This window comes from Xenopus tropicalis, chromosome 6 (genome assembly GCF_000004195.4).
Source record: "Xenopus tropicalis strain Nigerian chromosome 6, UCB_Xtro_10.0, whole genome shotgun sequence".
Lineage (NCBI taxonomy): Eukaryota > Metazoa > Chordata > Amphibia > Anura > Pipidae > Xenopus > Xenopus tropicalis.
In genome coordinates this window covers 93,021,392-93,043,984 of record NC_030682.2, presented here as the reverse complement: position 1 = coordinate 93,043,984, position 22,593 = coordinate 93,021,392, and the positions used below count along the sequence as shown (strand labels likewise).

General features: G+C 37.3%; 1 protein-coding gene across 1 annotated transcript in view; it reads left to right on the top strand.

Annotated features, from left to right (window-relative positions):
* Positions 1 to 22,113, top strand: part of cap2 (cyclase associated actin cytoskeleton regulatory protein 2) — a 64,700-nt gene extending 42,587 nt beyond the window's left edge. The window contains exons 5-13 of the mRNA XM_002932680.5: positions 1,941 to 2,084; positions 3,853 to 3,938; positions 6,302 to 6,407; positions 11,809 to 12,013; positions 12,984 to 13,159; positions 13,817 to 13,940; positions 15,377 to 15,459; positions 15,855 to 15,995; positions 16,772 to 22,113. Coding sequence (XP_002932726.1) covers positions 1,941 to 2,084; positions 3,853 to 3,938; positions 6,302 to 6,407; positions 11,809 to 12,013; positions 12,984 to 13,159; positions 13,817 to 13,940; positions 15,377 to 15,459; positions 15,855 to 15,995; positions 16,772 to 16,855 — 1,149 coding nt within the window. The 3' untranslated portion in view covers positions 16,856 to 22,113. The remainder of the gene's footprint in view (positions 1 to 1,940; positions 2,085 to 3,852; positions 3,939 to 6,301; positions 6,408 to 11,808; positions 12,014 to 12,983; positions 13,160 to 13,816; positions 13,941 to 15,376; positions 15,460 to 15,854; positions 15,996 to 16,771) is intronic.
* Positions 22,114 to 22,593: the final 480 nt, after the last annotated feature.

The window sequence follows — 22,593 nt, the reverse complement described above, 5'->3', positions numbered from 1 at the left end:
CCTTTGAATGGCTGCCCCCATGGCTACATAGCAGCTTATTTATATAAATTATAGTAGACTTTCTGAAGTAAACACACAACTTTTACCAGTGCAGGGCAGCAGCACATTATATTTTAGTTACTTTTATACACTTTCATTTTTTGGTGTTACTGTTCCTTTAAGCTGACTTGAGTTAAAATAGATAGGCTTAAAAATACAGCAAACAAAATACATTTGTTACTAGTGCACTCAATGCTCTAGCATGGTCAATTCTTTTATGGCCTAAGGAATTGTGGCCTATAAGTTACCAGTGTAACCTATGTCTGTAGCCACAATTTTAACCACCATATCTGTTTACTGTTGTTAGGACACTAAAAATTCTACTGAGACAAAATTATGACTGGGATGCTGAAACAGTGCATAACTAGCTGTATGTCTGTGAAAGGATTGTTTCTCCCCTAAAGCAATAACATTTTTGTCTTTAATTGAATCCCTAATAAGGCTTTGTTGGCTGGTGCTGAAGTTCAGACTTGCTTTCTCATTTCTTCCGAGGAGTTAAGATTATGGATCAGAGATTTTTCCTCTTCCAACTGGCACATAAGTGCAACAAGCCTATCTGCTGTACATCTAATGTAATAGAAGTTATTTTTAGAGTGTTTATGGAAGAAGAATTTATTCTGCTTCAGTGACCTTAAAAATACTTGACATGTTATTGGCACTGTGAGTGCCAAGTTATCCATATAGGTTGTACAAAGAGTATGAGTAGAGAAATGTGGAGAAAAAACCCTGGGATTCCTAAGTAGCTAAATAGTGATTGTTTTAATTTGAATTGTAACTTGTCAAGAGCAGAAACAATAGGCCTTACTTGCCTGACACTGGAGACTGCTATATGGAAATTCCAGTCTGCTGGGTTTACTAGGGGACAGATTTATCAAAATATGAGATTAGAGCTCAACACAGAAAAATTCACTCACTTTCTATTCATTCCTTGGCGATGTCGCCAAGCGAGCGGATCTTCACCCGATATCCCCACCTACGGGTGGGCAATATCGGGGAGAATTTAGGTAAAAAAAAAATAATCCGATCGTTTGGCCCTGGGGCCAAACGATCGGATTATGTGGGCAGCAATGGGGCAGTCGGTTCGGGGACCGCATCAACGAGCCGATGCAGTCCCCGATCCGACCGGATTTTCTAACCTGGCCGATCGAGATCTGGCCAATTTCAGGCCAGATATCCGTCGGCCAGGCTGCTCTGCTCTCCCCATACACGGGCCGATTAGCTGCCGAATCGGCTATAGTCGGCCCGTGTATGGGGACCTTAAAGGAACAGTAACACCAAAAAATGTATATATTTTAAAGAAATTAAACTATAATGTACTGCTGCCCTGCACTGGTAAAAGTTTTGTGTTTGCTTCAGAAACATTACTAGAGTTTATATAAACCCTGGTGTGTAGCCATGGGGGCAGCCATTCAAAAGAAGAAAAGGCACAGGTTATATAGCAGCTAACAGATAAACCCTGTAGAATACAATAGTGTCTTATCTGTTATCTGCATTGTAACCTGTGCATTTTCTCCTTTTTTCCAGCTTCAATGGCTGCCCCCACGGCTATACAGCAGCTTATTTATATAAACTATAGTAGTGTTCCTGAAGCAAACACCCCAGTTTTACCAGTGCAGGGCCACAGTACATTATATTTCAATTACTTTAATACACTTTCATTTTTTGGTGTTACTGTTCCTTTAAGTGTGTAGGAGACAGCTAGACACAGTGGCTAATTACAGAGAAAAGGAAATAAAAGTGAAGCAGATGGCACTGAATGGTTTGTTAATAGTTAAACACAAGTTTCACACAATGTTATCTTTGTACCTACCATTGTTCCATATTGCGTGTTTGTAATTAACAACGTCATTATATGTTTTCACTCCAGTAATACATTTATCATCATTTATCACTTTTCCTAGGCAGAAGAATGCTTAATCCTAAAGCCGATTTCTGAAAAAATCCTTGAAATACAGTCATTCAGAGAAAAAAATCGTGGAAGTCAACTATTCAACCACCTTTCTGGCATCAGTGAAAGTATACCAGCGCTTGGCTGGATTGCCATGGTAAGGTTAATGGGTTTAATATTCTGTTTGTATATTAAAGGAATTTAATTCAAGCATTTGATTCTGTGCTCCCATGCACAGCAACAAACACACCCTATTCTTCCTTACAGGCGCATGTAAGCACTAAATTCAGGTGGAAAATAACATCAGCACTTACGTGAGCTTATGTGAGCAAAACCCCGTTAAGAAGAATGGAATGCAGTTTTATCTGCACTCCACTGTGGTGGAACAGAGAACGCTACCGCAGGGGAGAGCAGATAAAAAATGCTTATCAGTACGAGCCCTAATGAAAGAGAATTTAATCCTAAGCAACTTTTCAATATATATTAATTACAAATTATATGTTTATTAGAAAAAAAGAAAGAGAATCCCAGATGTGTCTAAGACATTTTGGGAAGTAAAGTCTTGGCTGGATGGGAGATGACTACAAGTATATTGATTTAGTGGTACATGGTACAAGTAGTCAGAACAAGCAGCGCAGAGAATAGCCTAGGAGAGACAAATACATTTAAATGTAACTTTAAAATCATTAGAAATGTGTATGTTTATTGGAAAGTTGCTTAAAATGAAATTTGCTTTCATCTTGAAAAACGTTGGATTTGGTTTTACAAATTCTTTAATTTTAGCTTGCTACATTGTTGGGCATACAGTAAATATATTTAAGGCTAAGTATATTTAAAATATGGACTTAGAAAACCTGCAGTTTGTTGCATTCTTAAGCTTATATTCTATATTCAAAACACTTATATTCTAATAAAAACCAGTTGCATGTTCACTTGCCATGGAGTATGAAGTGCAACACTGATTGTTGTTATCAGACAACTTAGCCTTTAAGTGGCTCCTTCCCCTGTCCCTCTATAGACACAAAGATTCTGATGTGTATTTCCCCATGACTTACTGTCTGAACTTTTGACTGTTACCATTTTGAGATTTTCTAATTCCTACAATGGCCTGTTCTAAGAAAATTATTTGCTCAACTGAATCTGAACCCTTGCCATGTAACTTTACAATGTTCTACACCAGAATTGGGGGAAACCATGCTGACATTTTGTCACATATATCATTTGTGACTGTCACCACCTCTCATAGAAAACTGAACAAGTAACTGTTATGTACCCTTTATTCAGAATGAACTCACCTGACTATTTTGGGGGAACCCATGTGCACTGCCCTGAGCCTTCAGCTGATGCCACACGGGGCTGATTGTTGGCCTGTGGAAAAATGCGGGCCGAAAATCAGCCCCTTCACTGGCATCAGACGTTATTCTTTTCTTGCATCCAGAACCATGGTTTCGACCTGGGTGCAGGCACACACAACGGATGTCAGCAGATAGATAGAGCTGATATCTGCCGTGTTTGCCTACACCTGGGCGATTGAATGGTTATGGGTGTAGGCAAAGAAGAAGGCTGATGCCAGGACTGATTTTCAGCCTTTTTCCAGAGGGAGAGTGTGTGGCCCCAGGCTTCAACCAAGAGAGCAGAGAAAGCAGATATGCAAAGTAGGCAGGCACTCTGGAATAGCCAGGACACCAGGCTTGAAAAATCAAACTTATCTAGTTATTGTCGATAAAACAGGCCAAGCTTATGGTACATCTACAAAATAAATATAATTTGATTTGCAAGCCTGACATCTGGGGGCTTTTCACCTGAGATAGCCTGCCTATTTTGCATATGCGTTTTGCCCCTGTTTTCTGTCAGATTACAGCAGCATTCAACATGCCCTGTTTGCCATTATCCATAGTTGATGGCTAATTATCCTTTATTTTCAGTCCCCAAAACCAGGTCCCTATGTCAAAGAGATGACTGATGCTGCTACCTTTTATACTAACAGGGTACTTAAAGATTACAAAAGCACGTAAGTGTATACAAGATGCTTATGTTTTCTAGTCAATGTTATTTGCATTATCAATAACAATACAGGTATGGATCCCTTATTCAGAAACCCATTAACTAGAAAGTTCCGAATTACAGGAAGGTCAATCCCTTTTCCCTTATCTGTAACAATAGTACTTCATACTAAAATAGTACTTTGTACTTGATGGTAACTAAGTTGCATGAATCTATATTGGTGGCAAAACAATCCTGCTGGGTGTTTTTCATGTTAAGAAGGCTATTAGAAAACTTAAAGTATGGTGATCCAAATTAAAGAACAATGCTTTACCCAGGTATTCTGGATAACCAATTCTGTTCCTGTATACACGTTTACATTAAGGTATCTCGTTTGTTTTTGTAGGCAGCGTTACAAAGTGGTGCTGGGTCACAGACGGGGGAGCACATAGATGAGGTGTGTGCAGGCCCCTCCAAAGATTCTTGGAGGGGCCTGGCACACACCTCATCTATGCACTCCCCCCTCTGTGCCCACTCACGTGTGCACCTGCCCACACAAAGAGCAGTAGAGCAAATTTTCCACAGAGAAAAGTGGCTATAGAGGAAGCTGACCCCACAGTCAGGGCCCCCCTGTCCTTCGGGCTCCCCCACAACTGCGTTGTCTGCTTCCTTTATAGTTACGCCACTGGGTATAATTAATGCATGTTTTTTAGATATATTTTTCTTTCATGTAATATTAAACTGAAACTGATCTGTAAGAATGTTAAATTATACAATTTACTGCAAAGGGGAGCACCACCACAATGCCAAAGCCTAAAATTAATCAAAGAAAGTGTGCAAGATCATAATTATATAAATCTATTATTTTACAAAAGAACAGAAAAAGCATTACCATAAAGATGCACCTCCCCTTCTTAGATGTCCAAGACAAAGTTCCTCATTAAAATATAACTTTTATTCAGTATAGATAAAATGCACACCATTGCATATGTGCAATGACAGAAAAATTGAAAAAAATAAAATGTATTAAAATTATCAAAACAGCGCAGGGTTACCTGGTAAATTAGTCTCCATAAAATGTATGTATCATTCCTAGTATTCCATGTATGTATCATTTCACATTTAGTGAAAATATTTTTCTTTCTGCTAGCTTATTAGTGTGTATTGTTTACAAGAGAAAAGAAAAACATTCTGCAGTTCCCCCCTCATACAGTATGTATTGGTGGCAATCCTGAGTATGCAAGTGGTCCAAAGAAAATTGCAGGCAAAGCTGTACTAGCCTTAGTTGCATCCAGTAATATGTCACCAAACCAGCCTAAATCTTTCATCTTTAATGAATTACCATGAAGACTGCTTCTGAGGCATGAGTTAAAGTGAGAGAAAGATAAAGAGAAATGTACTGCCAGCCATCTAGTGCTCATGTAAGCCCACTGGTATGGCTAGAACATATGTCAGGCACCAGACATATATCTGGCCATACCAGTGGCCGGCCTGATACCCGTGGGACATCACTTGCGGGTCATGGCAGGTTCGGGTTGAGCTCTTCTGCTGCTTTCCACATCCGCAACCTAACTCTGCTGGTTTCCTCTTCCGGCTTGTGAATTTATAGACGCATGCCTGACGTGCCCCGACCATTTTGTGATGTCTTTGCAGGGTGGGCATGGGTCGAGTTTTTCTTAACCTGCACATCACTAATGAGCACTAAAAAGACTTTCATTGTGCTCTGCCAATATCAATGCACATGAATAATTATATAGCTCCAATATTGGTTATTATATAATAAAGCCAAAAAGTGCAATTTCACTTATTTGGTAGTAGAATATCTAATCATATTCAACATAATACTAGTAGTGAATTTCTTTTACCATATAGTGGAAGCTACTGGGGTCCTGTGCTGTTCTACAGGCCCCACACAATATTAAGGCTACACAGTCACGTATTACACGTATTATTTGGCTAATACCCAAATAGTTAGGAATCTTCACTTTGCAATGACTTTAAACCCATTCAATTATTTTTTTAATGACAGAAAAATGACAGGCAAAAGTAACAAGAAATTGAAAGTTAGTACATAATTCTGTTGATATTGTATGAACGGAAACATAAACTTGTGAAGTTTTCAGTTATCTCTTGGCAAGGAAACAACAGTTCTTTTCCTTGCAGAACAGAAAAGAAAAATTGTTAAAGAAATGGTTGATTGTGAACTGTACTGTGTGCAGTCTTTGTAACAAATAAAACATTAGGCATTTGAAGGATATATTTTTACAGTTTTACAATGAAACTCATTTAGTCAGGCTCTGCACTTGAATTTTGCAAATGGTTATAATCCATGTAGATCATTTCCTCTTGTTAGTTATCTTTGGCTAATGTTTATGCTCTGCCTCTATACAGTGACCCACGCCATGTGGATTGGGTCAAATCATACTTGAATATTTGGAGCGAGCTGCAAGCATACATTAAGGAATATCACACTACAGGAGTTTCCTGGGGGAATGCTGTAAGTATTCAAGGCTAATCACTACCTTTAAATTAACTTTTAGTATGATATTTATATTCTTAAATAATTTGCAATTCGTCTTCATTATTTATTTTTTTATGGTTTCTTAGTTATTTAGCATTTTATTCATCAGCTCTCCTGTTTGGTATTTCAACATCTATCTGGTTGCTAGGGTCTTATTTACTGCAGCAACCAGGCCGTGGTTTGAACAAGAGGCAAGAATATAAACAGAAAAGGTCTTGCATAGAAACATATATAATAAATTGTAACAATAAAAATAAATTGTAGCCTAGCAGAACAATAGGTTTTTAGCCACTGGGGTCAGCGACCCACATTTGAAAGCTGGAAAATAGCAGAAGGGGAAGGGAAATAATTAAAAAACTATAAATAAATACTGATAATGAAAACCAATTGCAAAATTGGTAGAAATAGGGCATTCTATAACATAAATAATTTCATATACACATCACAGTAAGGCCAATCTGGAATAAAGTGCAAAGCAGACAAAGAGGAAAATGTTTTAATTACACATAGTGTTTCAGAGTTTAGAGGGGTTATGTAATAAGGGGCCCTAACTGTGCCCCTTAACCCATAGCAACCAATTAGCAGGTAGCATTAACTTGTCACCAGTTTAAAAACAAAAATTTGATTGGTTGCTGTGGGTTACTTCTCCTGTGCAGACTTAGTGCCTCATTTCATATGAGGGTAAATCCTTTCTGAACCTGCTGGTGAGTTCTAAAATAATTTTGCATTTAGGATTTACAGGCTAAATTAATCCTTACAAAAGCAGGTGGTGAGAATGTTTAAAATGGAGTGTGTATTTATCCCCATAGGTCTAAAAAAGTCACCATAGCAGGACCTTGTGGCATTTTCCAGCATATATGTAACAGGCCTCAGAGCTACATTGTAGGCAGTAATAAGTGTTCAGCATAACACAGCATAGTCACTCCTACAAATATGCGGATGTACAATACTGTGCTGTAGGTTGTATAGGTTTAAGGGCTTATTTATGAGCCCAAGTGTGTGAAAAGTCCTATTACAGCAAGTCACCATGATTTTTACCCTTGATGCAGAATTATTTTCCACAGGACCATGAAGCTGCCATCACTTTTAATGTAGCAGTATCTCCCAGGTTTCCCTGGGTCAGTAGGAGCACTGTGCATGATTTGCAAGAGAAGGAAGGATGGTCCCAGCCACGCTGAGCACAACTATGCAGCATTTAAGTACCTTTAATTACCTTTAATGACTGGTACCATTTTGGCCAATGAGTGCACTAAATGATGCACAACTGCAGCTGTACTTGTGGTTCATAAATAACCCCTGTAGAGGGGAAATAAAGTTAGTATTGCAGAGACAAAACATACAGGCAAATCCTTTCCAGTTTCTCAGGTATAACAGTGTTGTCCATTAGGGCCATCCAGTGTTTACTTGCAGTATTGCTGTTACTGAGAGAAACTACTGCATCTCCTGCAAAACATGTATTTCACTGTACATATGTTTTAAGAGCATTTAAGAACCCAATTTAGCCAATACAATAAAAATAAAAAGATAAACAAACATAGACTATCATAATGGGCTAGGATATTGTCCTTTAATCAAAAATTTAAATATACTAAATATGTGGCATTTAAAGGCAGACTACTGGCTATCAAGGGACACGTGAGGCATGGGAGGGTGCAATTCAGGCATCTCAAGAACTATTTTATAAGTCAAAGTACTTTGTGCATAGTGATGCAATGCTGCCCCCTGTAGTGGAGAAGTTAATATTTCAAGCTTTTGTATTAACCATAGATGACCTTTTTAAGAAACCGACAGCTGTACCAAGCAACTGTTCGTTTCAATTCAGCAGCGGCTGCCAAATTCTGAGTGACTTCTTTGAGTGATGGTGTTGAGCTGTGTGGCATGCTACAGTACGGGGGGCTGCTAAGTGCAAGGAGGGGACGGGGCAACAGCTGTGTCACGGCCTAACAAGGAGGGCTCAGAAAAGTTTGCACTTTTGTCTAGCGACACTCATAATACTTACATAAAAGCACTAAAAAGCCAACAGAACAACTGGTGATTGTTTAATACTTTGTAACAAGTGTGTTCTTTAATACTGTGCTCAGCATAGCTATTAGCACATAGATCATAGTTCTAGAGAAACATAAATATGTAAGATTTGTTTGCATGTAGCAACTTACGGTCGGTTAAGTAATGTGTGTAAACCCCAAAGTACAATTTTTAGTGATTTAGAGGAGTAATACGTTTAATACCTTTGCCTGTTCAAGAATATAGAGCTAAATCTATAGCCTTGCTGAACTATAAAAACCTTGTATGGTAGCAACCACAGTTTGGAAATCTCTAATACAAATAAAGCACATACAAGTCAAGTTGCTATTTTGTTTTAATAACTTTTAGTGGAGTTACAGTATAAACATTGCCACAAGATCAGTACGAGTATAAGAAATGTTTCTTAGTAGAGCCATAGGTATGTACAAGTCATAAGGCTTGACAATAAAGAAAGACAGAGGGCCTACACGAGTGCCTGAACATCAGCTGCTTTTGCATGTAACATATACAGCCCACATCAGGACTGCATGCAAACAGGTGGCTGGAAGAGCTACAATGGATTGTACAAGTACCTTAACAAAGAGGCCCTGCATGTGTCATAATCCACCTGTTATACAGAGTTGTTATATGATACTGATGGTTCTGACCCCATCCATATGTCCTTATACAATAGGCATGCCTACTCATTTTATTGTTGAAATAGATGCTTCTTACAAATGTCTATGCCTTCTCAGAAATGACTAGTGTCAAATATTTTTTTGCCCACTTTACAAATTTTATGTTCATTCTTAATAAGAAACCTTTATTATATATGTATCCTTACACACAGTAAAGTTTGAGGGTATAGGCTGAGAAGCTTACTGAGAAGCTTACTTACATTATCAGTGATCTTTAGCTTGTTTGATGACCATCAGTTGAAGCAATTGTCAACTTTAATAGTATTCCTCTATCTCTTTCTCAGTTTATAAGTGCATAGAACAATTTGCAAAATTCACATCTCTAGAGCATATATATGTGTGTTTCCGCGTTTTGGATTTAAAAGAAAACCTGATGCCCCCAAACCCCTCTTTGTAACATTACATTTGGTAAGAGCTGTCATTTGTTTCATATTATTGACTCATGATATACAACTGTAATATACTAGTAAGGTCGGAAGCAGTAAAGCTGCACTATAGTCAAGAAGAGTGTAGACTGTCTTAATATCTTGGGCAGGAATATGCATCTTCCAGACTGCTCAAAACTAACCTACTAATCACTTTGGATGATATAATTATTTTATTTATCTGTCCATCCACCCCATCACATTTAGTATAGTTAATTACTATAGAAAATTACTTGGAAAAAGTTGGACACTGATTGGATATTCTATTTATTTTTTTAGTTTGGCTGCAGGTAGAACAATGCAAAGTAAAATGTGATTGGGTACCATGATGTCAATTGAATTTGTGCAAGCTAAAACTTGATTGGGTACCATGCTGCAAATTGAATTAATGTGCCCAACTGGATTCCTTGAGTATCTTTTTAGAGGCTATTTCTCTTTTATTTTGATTTCAGCAAATTATTCTATAATACTTAGCTAATCCTCCAGTAGGTGGAATGCTCATGTTACACTTTTGATGCATCTTAGAACCCATGGACCAACCCAGAGGTTAGGCAAGTAGGAAGCAGAGAGTAGAAGTAAATATAGGCAGAAATATATCCCAGGGACTCTTAGCAGCCCATACAGATGCTTTTTTTTTTGTTTTGTTTTTAAATAAAATGATAATGTTTTTCTGTGATATATTGGGATACTTGAACTACTTTATTGTATCAACTGTAATAGAATTACATGTTATACTAAGGACAGCCTTTCATAGAATCTGTGGACTGTTGCAGCTAGTGTACTAAAACTAAAAGCTATATATACAACTACAGATACATAGGGGCCGATTCACTAAAGGTCGATAACGCTTTTTGCGTTAAAAAGCATGCGATAATTAATTCCCGATTCATCAAAGTCATTTTGCATGCGTTAAGACGCATATTGCAGTGCGTTATTTACCTCGCATTGCGGTAATTCTCGCATAGATATAATACTAACGCATGATTCACAAACACATATGAAGCATTAAACGTGCTAAATATCGCATTAGTCTGTGCGAAGATTAACACCTACTTGGGGTAGGCGGTACTTAAAGAAAATTGTGGTTCGTGAGCTTTTGGCAACACAACATGGAGTTTGCAGTGGGATTTTTTCAATTATGTGTTGGCACTAGAGTGATGCAGCCTCCAGTTTTCAGGGAAATGGTAATTTTCCGAACAGTCGTTTTTTAATATAGCAAATAACGCACACAGTGGAAAATAGCGCAAGAAAAACGCTCATCGCGAGTTAACGCAAAGAACATCGCTTCTAAATTATGATACGTGTCCTTTTACTGAATCGAGCGTTAAGTCGCAAAAAATAAGAAGCAATACAATTTTTAACGCATGCTAAAAATAGTGGTCGTTTTATCGACCTTTAGTGAATCGGCCCCATAGTATAGTAAAATAGTATGTCCAGGTTGTAGATTGTCAGGTTTCTAGCAATAAGGTAGCAGCACTTAAACAGCAATGTTTTTCATTTTTCAAGCATGACCTAAATATACCAAACCTTCAGACTTGTATGGATTTCACCTTTATCATCACTTGTAGTCTGTTATCAGGCAACAGCATGGAACAACTTATCCAGGGTATTTGTAGTGGGCATGCCAATAGGAGAGATATTATTATGTGCCCTAAATTAACTCTGCTAAGCAGATGGTACATAGTTGTATCTCTTGTCTGCACTGCGTGCCAAAAAATGACCTGCAAACACATGTCGAGAATGGATTAGTACCAAATTGTTGAAGCAGAATGTTGAGAAAACAAAAGTACACATTCTTGTGGTACAGTAAAGAAACTCAGTGCTGGAGGCAGCAGCAGGTGTGTACAATGTATAGCAACCAATAAGCAGTTTTAATGGTCTGTTCCATTTCTAATAATGAAAATACACTTCTGATTGGTTCCTTTGGATTACGGGATCAGGTCAAAAGTCTGTTAATAATTAATGTTTCAACTGAAAACAGTAACACGACATACAGAAGACAAATAAAATGCAGGGTTATGTAGAAACATAAGCAAATGTTGCATTATTCAAGTAACTTAAAGCAGCCAATCAGGTATTTACTTTAATCACTTCTAACAGAATTGACCAGTAAAAGCCAACTATCAATTGTTTTTTCTAGATTATAGGATGAACAAAAACTCTGTATGAGTTATCATCCTTTATCCCCACAGTGTAATTTTTGTTACCCAACAAGAAGTGTATTTTAATGCTATTTTTGTTTTCATACAGATATGTTCAGTTCCATCAACTGCCAAAGGAGTCGCTCTACTGCAAAAATCATCTGAGTCAAGTTGTCCACCCCCTCCCCCTCCTCCTCCCCCTCCATGTCCTCCTCCAATGGCTGATTCTCTAGATTCTAAAGCCAAAGATGATATTTCCCAAGATCGCTCTGCATTGTTTGCCCAGCTTAATCAGGGAGAAGCTATTACAAAAGGTAAAAACCTACAAGCTTGATGGTGTATTATATGATCTTGAAACCAATAAAAGTAATGGGCCTTACTATGAATGTTTTGTTGTTATATGCCTCTGTCTTATGACAAATATAAATAATAACAGTGCCATGGTATAATTTGTATTTGATTTGTATGTGATTTATCTAGTAGAAATAAGTGTAAATCAACTGGACTTTCTGAGTGGTAGGGAATTCCATGGCATTTAAACCCTTAGGGGTAATATAGTCACAGGCATCCAATCACAATGGCTCCATTGAGCTTATTCAGTTATCTGCAACTCAAAGTCAATTTGCATTTAGATTTTATAAATGATATTCAATGGCATCTTTCTATTCTTGTTCATCAACAGCTGGTGGGCTGCCAGTTGCCTATATCAAGTCTTGATTGGGGGAACCTAAAGCCAGTTTTTTGCCCAAGGTGGTAGAGCCATGTGGCCTCCCCTTTTCCTTTGGAAGTGGGTGTGAGCAAGAAAGATCACCAACCCACGGAGACTAATATTAATGGTTATTATTGGAGGCGCTTTCTCTTGGCCTCATGTGCTTTTTCTGGTTGGCGTTATGGGTGGTATTTCATAACTGTAAACATTGTTTAGACAATAGGAAAACACAGCAATAAAAACAGGATTTGCTGAAAAGTAAATATGCACATAATAGAAATAAATAGTATGTTACCTCAGATTTATACTTTGCCATAATTGTGCAACAGGAGCCCATTAGCATTAGAAGATATAACTGACAGGCTGAGAAGGGACAGTCAGGTTGGCAAAACAGTCAGGTTTGGGAACTTTAAGTAACAAAAAAAGAAAAAAGATCATAATAATCTATAGATATTTTGAAGAGTAGTTTTTTAGTGTCAGTATAACTTTAGGCCTTCATAGGAAACTCATTTGTGTATATCTATTCTTCCTTGTGTAGTTGTTGTTATGAAATATGAAATTACATGTTTGCATAGGGCTCCGACACGTTTCAGATGAACAGAAGACTCATAAAAACCCTAAACTGCGGAGCCAAGGAGGATCAAGTATATCACCTACAAAGAGTCACACCCCAAGCCCAACTACACCTCAATCTCCTCCACATCAGTCTTATCCTCCTTTGCTCGAACTGGAAGGAAAGAAATGGAGAGTGGTAAGAGATTTGCTGCTGGTGACTGCTTTGCAATTATATGTAGGTCCATTTCTACACTGATATGTCCACTAGCTTCAAGGCTTAATCATTACACATACTACTGGACTGTGTGTATGAGTATGTGTTTTAGTAAGAAAAATGGAAGGATAATAAATTATTCTAATAGCTAGTTAGTCAGTACCTGATTAAGAAGTGATCAGGGTTCCTGCCACAGTACCAGAGGATTTCCCAGTGGATTAGCCCTTATTTTAACCACAGGGCTATATAACACCTATAAACTGTTATGAAAAACAGTTTTATTCCAAGCTGAGCCTCCTGCAGGCTAGCAGTTCACATGTGGCTGCCATGTAGCCAATCACAGTCCTTATTTGGCATCCCCAATGAACTTTTTTTAATACTTTTGTGGCTCTGATTGTGGCTCACTAGTACAAAAGGTTGGGAATCACTGATCTAAGGGGTTGGTGAGCCCCACTAAAATTGCCCCCAAAAACTAAACACAATTCTCTGATTTAAAACCCAGTTAGCGATTGAACCACTGTGTCATTTTATTTTGGGAACTGTCAACATATTGCTGGATGACTGGTGAATACTTTTCTTGTTTATGTCATTGAAATCAGTTCCTAGATAATCACATCAGTGTTGGCAATCTCATTTTAGGAATACCAGGAGGGAGTACAAGGCCTTGTTATTTCTGAAACTGAACTCAAGCAAGTGGCATACATTTTTAAATGCAAGAAAACAACAATACAAATTAAAGGAAAATTAAATTCAATTATAATCGGTAGGTTTGTATGAATGCCAATTTATATAAATCTGTCATATGGATATGCACTGTATATTTACTAATAAAATAATGCACAGATACCTGCACAAGACACAGATACTGATATACACCATTTGTTTTCAGTGATGCTGATTTATGACTTGAATAATGCCAAAATCATAGAAACACATCTGCTGGCCTGCTGTTTTCTTGCTTCAGCCTAAAGCACAGTCCAATTTTAGCTGCCAACTCTAGACCAAGAAAAGCTCACTGGGCCACATACGAGGCCAAATTCATGGTCAGGTGACCAACCGATGCCTATTCAGTGATTTTTCAAGAGGTCTAATTATTAGGTTTAAATATCCTTGTGGGCAAAGAGGTCTGCCCCTGACAGGATTTGCAAATGCTCCTGCCATAATCCAACTGTTTGCTCTTTGGTTAAACTACTAGATTTGCTGGCTTTGTTATGTATGCCTGGTTTTACTGACCATGAAAGCTTTTTTCAGAACTGGTATAGGAGCTATCAGAGAGATTCATCTGTGGAGTCACATAAAATTAATATTTAGTACAGGTATGGGATCCATTATCCGGAATGCTTGGGACCTGAGTTTTTTAGATAAGGGGCTTTTCATAATTTGGATCTCCATTCTTTATGTCTACTAAAAACATTTACATATAAAATAACCCAACTGGATGTTTTGCCACAAAAATTGATTTATGCAGCTCACTTACCATCAGTATAAGGTACTGGGGCTACTTTAAGTAGCAGCCTGCAAAAGCTTAAAACTGTTACATAGAGTGCTCAAAGTGTGCCATTAACTTACGGGCTGCTACTTTTCCTTTAAAGTACAGCTGTTCTGTGTATTAGGTTCTGCCCAATTTGCAAATCATCTTCTTTTCACCAAGGAATGGATGTTTTACATTCATGTTGCCAGAATCAGGTTTTATTATCATCAGTGAGAATGTTATATATATACTATAGGTTATTTAATCTATTATCTAAAATGCTTGGGACCTGGGTTTTTACAGATAAGGAGTTAAGGAGACCTTACTGGTAAGTCTGCTAAGAAAAAAAAAAGGAAACATAAAATTAACCCAATAGGATTGTTTTGCCACTAATAAGAATTTATGCATTTTCGTTACCATCAAGTACAAGGTAGTGCTTTATTCGAAAGAGAAAAAGGAAATCATTAAATCTCAGAGCTTTACTGGATATAGTATTTTTGGATAAGGAATCCCATAGCAATATTGGTTTTGACTGCAACATTCACAGAGAGTTTCAGCTAGACTCATAGTGAAATAAAACTGAACTGTAAAAAATCCCAAGAAACTCTATAAAAGTTTATTTATTTAACAATATGAAACACTTTATCAGCTGGAAAGGATGGCAACAGCAAATTCTTAGCATGTGCTGTTATCTGCTTTGCTTCCTGATGGATACTTCTCTTTTTCAGACAACTGCACCAAGCTTGGACTTGTGTTTGATGATGTTGTGGGCATTGTAGAAGTAATTAATTCCAAAGATATTGAAATACAGGTAAAGTATATGTCAAAATAGAGCCAGTTAGCAGTAACAAAGTTACCCCAGCACTCAGTGGGGCTTATTTATAAATTATCCCATAGTAACCAGTCAGCAATTACCTTTTTCAGCCAGCTGCAGGTAGAACTGTGAAAGCAAACACCTGGTTAGTTGCCATGGGATACTGCCCAGGTGAAAATTTGCCCAGGCTTTATAAATGACCCCTAACGTGTCTCAGAACCTCATGCATCTGTACTTTTACTGTCTTGCACAGAACATGACAGATGGTTTCTGATAAGAATATTAAATGGGTGCTTCTCAATGCCAGATACTTATGAGCTAATACACTTAATAACATGTTGAATGCTTAAACAACAAGTGATATTTAGGTGATGTTTTTTGCTTCTTTTAAGGTATTAGGAAAAGTACCAACCATTTCAATTAACAAGACAGATGGATGCCATGTATACCTGAGTGAGAATTCAATAGACTGTGAGATTGTGAGTGCCAAATCATCGGAAATGAACATTCTTGTCCCGCATGATGGAGATTATGTAAGATGATATTTTGTATATATTTATATATATATATATATTTGTTGATATTTAAATAAATGTATTTTATGTGTGGGTCTCCTTCCCCTTCACCTGATGGACCAGAGTGTAAGTATTTATTTGGCTCTAGGCTAATGCCACAAAGCCCCGCTTATATCTGCAGTCTTCTGTGTCTGCACCCTAAGGCTGCAGATATGAGTGTAGAAGCTGTTTCTCTTCCTGCACTTATATGCAGGCCAAGAAACAGCCCCATGTGGCTATACCTCTAAATGTAAACATAAAACACTAGTATAACTAATTTGATTGCTCAACAGGTCTCTAAATTTGTTAGGGCCTAGTAGTTCTTGTACCTCTGGCAAATTTTGTGTCTATTTTAAAAAAAACTGTGGTTGGATATGGACCCTTTTCGTCACTTCTTTAATTACCCAAATGTAAATCCATGCAGCTCCCTGTTTCACACATGATAGTAGCAGCAATCAAAGCATTCTCTCATTTTTATATAAATGAGTCAGCACTATATAAATATAGTATAATCAAAAAATAATAATGATAAATGTTTCTATGACTGGATAATGATAATACGAGTGAAGTTGCACTTATCTCTGTTGCCGTTTTGATAAATGCTTTCTGGGAGATTTATTAAGCAGCATCTAATTCCAGTTTGTCTGAATTCTAAAGGCATTGTCATTCATGCTAGTCTGGCCACATTCTCTCCAGTTTGTATATTGTATCCACCAGCTTATCTAATCTCCTTTGTTGGTTTTGTCTGTCAACAGAAAGAATTTCCTGTTCCTGAACAGTTCAAGACATCATGGGACGGTTCCAAGTTGGTCACTGAGCCTGCAGAAATGATGGGCTAGTCTGGCGCTGTATTTTTTCTACAAGCACCAGCCTGACAGAGGGTGATTCATTTCATTGTAATTGGCATTGCCTGCATTTCACTTGCAGAGCACTGCATGTACCTCCAACATGGAAATTGTTTCATAGTATGAACTAAATTTATATTGCTTTTGTGGGCATTTAGTAACTCCACACAGAAACATTTCTAATAAATGTAACATTTATATGCATTTTTTCTATAGCAAATAAAATAAAAGGAAATGGGGAAGGGCATTTACAAAGGGGCTCAATACTAAAGTAGGCAAAATATATTATTTTAGCTAAGAACATCCTAAATTTATAAAATATTGTTATATCAATGTGTTCTATTGATCAGTGATGTAACTAAAGTCCCATGCACCCCCAGTGCCAAATTTTATCTGCCCAATCACCAACAATTTCTCATATTCATTAACATAATCAACTCATATAATCCAAGACTTTTATGGGATAGTGGTTTGGCTCCTATATGCTATAGCTTTTTCCTCTTTGGGAAATGTTTTTTGTGCTCTTGGGGTACCATCGGGTAACGGGCCTGGGGTGCAGTCATGGCTTTTGTACCTCCTGTAATTATGTCCCAGTTGTTAAAAAATAATACAAATCTGTAAATTCTGGCATAGCTAAAGGTGTGCTTCTAGGTAATGAAGAGATGGCAGATGGCTTAGCTGGATTAATATATAGGGCCTGGATATCAGCATATTTTTTAAAAAAGCAAGATAAAAAATGAGTACCTTTTTATAGGCACAGATATCTATTACTGCTCAGAAATATCCCAGTATTGCTGTAAATTTATTAAAGCAGCTATTTGTGGATATTTGTGGCATGTCACAGGTATGTGCAATAAATCACTGGCCTCAATATTCAATGAGACCCCTTACTAGGTATCGGTTGGAGGATATATGCAGAAGCCAATGCATACAGTACATGCTCTCTAGTTCTGATATATTTGTGGGTATGTGTGCCCCAATTAGCTTTTTTCCAATGGCATTATACATAACAATAACAATTTTAGGGTCACATAATAATATAATAGGGGCCTTTATAATAATTCAGTAACCTTTTACACATGCCACATATTAATAACAACTGTAATATCAGCTAATGTGAGAATGAGTAATAACTTGAAAAGACAAATGATATAGGTTGTGATAAAAACTGTAGCTAGTAATAGAAAAATATAGAAAAATAAAGGTACAATCACAGTAGTCACCTTTAGACATTGTTAAATTTCCCCAACACTGTTCAAATAAAAAATACCATGAAAAAGCCATTCTGTACAATTACAATATTGTGACCAGGAAAGCACAAAAGTCCAGTCCCAAACATAAAGAATCTTAGTTCAATGTGGAGAGAAGCAATCGTGTATTTATGTCCAGTCTCCAGATTATTCATTACACAGCAGGGACTACATATAGAAGTGCAATAATAACAGTTGGTATAGTAAAAATAACACAGGGAAGCAGAGCTCAGTGCTCTCTAAGGTGGAGACAAATGAAACCTCTCATGTGGGTGAAATCTTTTGACAGCGTAAAATTCTCTCCAAATCCTGTGCTATTGTTTGGAGCCTTTTGTATCAAATTCCAAAATGTTGTTTTCTTTTCTTTTCTTGAATAAGCTGCTTCACAGAGTAACAATTCTTGGAAAGCATCTACTCACTGGATCAGTTCTTAGTTTCACTTAATAGAGCTGTTCCATCTCTATGTGCCAGGTTTAGGGTAGGTTAAATTGTAAGGAGGGGTTGGACTAGCCTGCCATTGCACCAGAGGGTCTCCCAGTGGGCTTCGACTCTACTGGGCCCAGGAAAGAAAATTATAAGAATCAGCAGGGCAATATGCTTACAGAACAACTTGGATGCAGATGAACGTGTGGGGATGGGTGATATTTTTGCAAGGGTATCGATGCTATGAACAAAAAGATGTGAACATCAAAGAACTATAATTCAGGTTGGTTAATGGTCAACTTAATGACCATGACGTTATAATCATACAGAAAAATGCTAAATATAGAAAATAATGATGATGGATGCTCTGGCTGATCTCAGCTTTTAAGCAGCCACCACAGACGGTTTCCTATAAAATTAAAAGAAAGGTTCATTAAATAACCCTGGCACAATGATCACTTGAAACCCCGAGAGGGCAGTTATCGGCCAATAATCACACAATAAAATCAGACCTCAGTTACAGAATCTTGCAAGCATGTTTATTAGTAATATTCCCATATGCAGCACAAATACATCATGCAGTATTTAGAGCAGGATTGTAAGATAGAAGGACAATAGCTGGATAATTAGAGATGCTGGTGGTCATCTGGTTTTAGAAAACGTAGAAGCCCAAAAATATAAAGAATCTGCAAATTCAACTACTCAAAAATAGGAAGTGTTCCAATTGCCACTTTCAATAAAGTGATCAACGTTGGGAAGCATTTTATTTCTAGGAAAGAGCATTCGATTTACTGCCTCTCACCTGATCGTTTTGTTTCATTCTGCAAAGTACCAGAATATTTATATAATGTGTAAATAGCTAGCTAGGATATAAATAGAGGCCTATGATTACATTTCAGGGGAAACAGACAAAGAAAGTGAAGGTTCATTTCCACTAAATGGATTTTATTTTCATGACCTGAATTTGTTGAGAAGATATACAGCTCCGTAACAATGTGTCCCCTTTGGTACAGGTAGTACAGTGCAATCTATATTTGACAAGTAGATGATGTTTAAGTTAAGTCCATAGAGAATACCTGAGACAAGCATTATGGCAGCTATTACTGAAAAGATAGCATACATGGTTAGTTCCAAATTAATGTAAAGTAAAATTGATTCTGCATTTTGCAGCCTTTGTGCCACAACTGGGCCTTTTATTGAATATTACTGGGAAATTGCCCCATTATTTTAATTCCTTTAAAAATGCAATTAGGCTGCTTGTTAATAAGGTGCATGAGTTTCCATTTATCCACATTCATGTTCACTGGACCATGCTGGCAATGTAAAGTACCAAATTATGGGCCAAATTCAGTTCGATAAGAAACTGTTATTCTATGGTTTATCACATGAAAACTTATAGGCGAGATTCCATTTGAGAAATGTTTTTCATTTTTTCCGCATAGTAGAGTTACATGTGATAAGCAGTGAGATAAGTTTTTAATTGAATTGCATTTGGCTTTATGGGAAAATCTGGGATTAAATTGGAAGATAAGCTTTTCTCATCATTCTCTCATTCTTTTATGCAAAATTCTCTGTATACACCAATTTGGCATGCACTGGGCTTACAGGGAACATTGATCCATACTTACCCGCATTTTTATTTGTTATTTCCCTTTCTGTTCTATGTCACTGAGTCATCTAGAATAGTTGCACAGTATTTATTTGAGACATAAAACACTAAATAACTTGCACTTGTGGAACATGATCATTCACTTGAATGGCTGCAGTTACTGTACCCATGCATTGTATTAAAGCCTGTATGCTAGCCCTTAGGTTAGCTCAGTGGATCTGGATTATTAATATAATATATATTTCTTTGTCAGAATTACTAAATGCCCAAAAAAAGCAATATTTTAGTTTCCACTAATTGCACAGTTAGCGTACCAATATCTTGCTTAGTTTTTTCTTGTTTAGAATAAGTTGCAGTCCTCTAGAATGTATAATAAAATTGTAACAGCTGTTAGAATTGCATTTATGATGCCAAAAGCAAATGTGTTATTCTGCTATATTAACCCTATCAAACAGCATTCCGTTTTATTTCTTTTGATGGAGTTACTTTAGGCAGTGTGTTTTGTATGTTTACATTTATTTGTTTAAGGCTTACAGAATATGTTTCATTATGGATCAACAACTCTCTACTGAATATATTATTATTATTATTATTTGGAACATCTGTAGCAAGTACACTCTTCAAAAATCCTAAATGCCTGGTTACTGACATATTCACGTATATACTGGTGGCTTTTTCTGTTTGACTGCTGTAGAGCTGAGAGCCCTTGCGCCAGTGCGTTATTCATTCAGTTTTTTTAAATATGTTTCGGACATGCAGAAATGGAGTCAAAGGCAGGAGTCCTTTTTACAACTGGAAGATCTTTTTTTGCTTTGTGGTTTTAGAGGTTTGGGGTTTTTTTTCAATGATTCCTTTTTTGCAACGATACAAAAAAGACACAGTTTCGCCTTTTTTCTGCATTTTTTTCATCTGTGCATTTTCAGTTCGGATCTTTTAATAAATGACTAGACATTTGTGGTTTTTGTGGAAACGAGTTTAGCCATATTTTCATAAAATTCTGAAACTACAAAAATTTGAATGTTGATAAATCTGCCCCAAATTCACCCTTTATTAGTAATTTGTCTCTCTGACTAATTCAGAGTAAAGCCAGCAATACACGAAACCCCGTTTTATATGATATTTGGCGTGTGTATGGTGACTCGACGAGACAATATCGCAAAGCCTGCTGATATCGGTCGTCTTGTCAATCGGGCAGGTTAAAAGATTTTGATTGGGCGCCGTTGACAGGCCCGGATTTGTGGTGAGGCCACAAAGGCTGGGCCTAGGGCGGCATGCCACCCCGCCGCAACAACATTTTCAAATTTTGTTCCCATACGGAGCAATGGGGACCTTTCCCCACTGCTCCGTATGGGAGTTTTAAGTTTGGCGCTTGTGCGGGGGGGGGGTTGCTTGTTCGCGCATGCCTGTAAGCGTTCGGGGGGGATTGCGATAGGGGGGCGCCCCCAGTAGAAATCCGGCGTTGGCCGTTGAAGGTGTCAGAGCAAAATCTACGTTTAGGGCTGAATCGGCAGGTGGTGGGAGAATTTCTATTGTTTCTACCTCCATATCTGACGATTCAGCCCTTATTCTCAATGGTGGGTGGGAACTACCTTTCCTGCCCCCAATGGTTGCACAAAAGATTGTTATTGGTCTGTACATTAGCATTAACTAACTTGATCATTTCAAAAACAGTACAGAATTTGTAACTGATCATTTTTAGAAACTTCCTTACTTCCAGAAGGGAAAGCCTATGTTAAATTAGGATAGTTCCCCTTTAAATAAACATTGTTCTATCATGTTAAAAAGAAAACTTAACAGGTAACCTTTTCCAAAATGCAAACAGTAAAAGGCAATAAATATACCCAAAAAACAAAGTGAGCATATCTATCTGCATTTCTAATTTGCTTTTTTTCTTTTTTGAGGACAAAACAAACATGTGCATGGACCGTACCAAGTTATGCTGTTAATAAAAAGAACCTAATTCATCCTGATTCAGGCATTTCTTAAAATTTTGCAGCAACATAGTACATCACAGTTATGGTTTATTTCCATTATCTTTAAAACATTGAAATTGCACTATTAAATGGATAAATACAGGGTACAGATGACTTCATGTTTAACCAGCATGTTAATGAAAAGATTTAGGTTCCCCTTGCCACCTGTGGAAGATCACCTCTGTTACTTTCCAAGAAAGCTCATCTAATGGAGAAACAAATGTTAGCAGTCAGGTATTTGCTAGGACACTAGTGTATTGTGTATGCTGCTGTTTGTTGTTTATATTGTTGCAACATAGCTACTGTATCTGTTTGGCCAGACTGCCATCTTCATCTTAGTGCTTTGCTGAGAAGAAACCTGCCTGTCATCCTGCTAGAGATCTGAAATGCATATTTTGTATCAGTATAATTTTTGTTTCATATATTGTATATGTTATATATATAAATGCACTGTAGCCTCAAAATTATGGACTATAG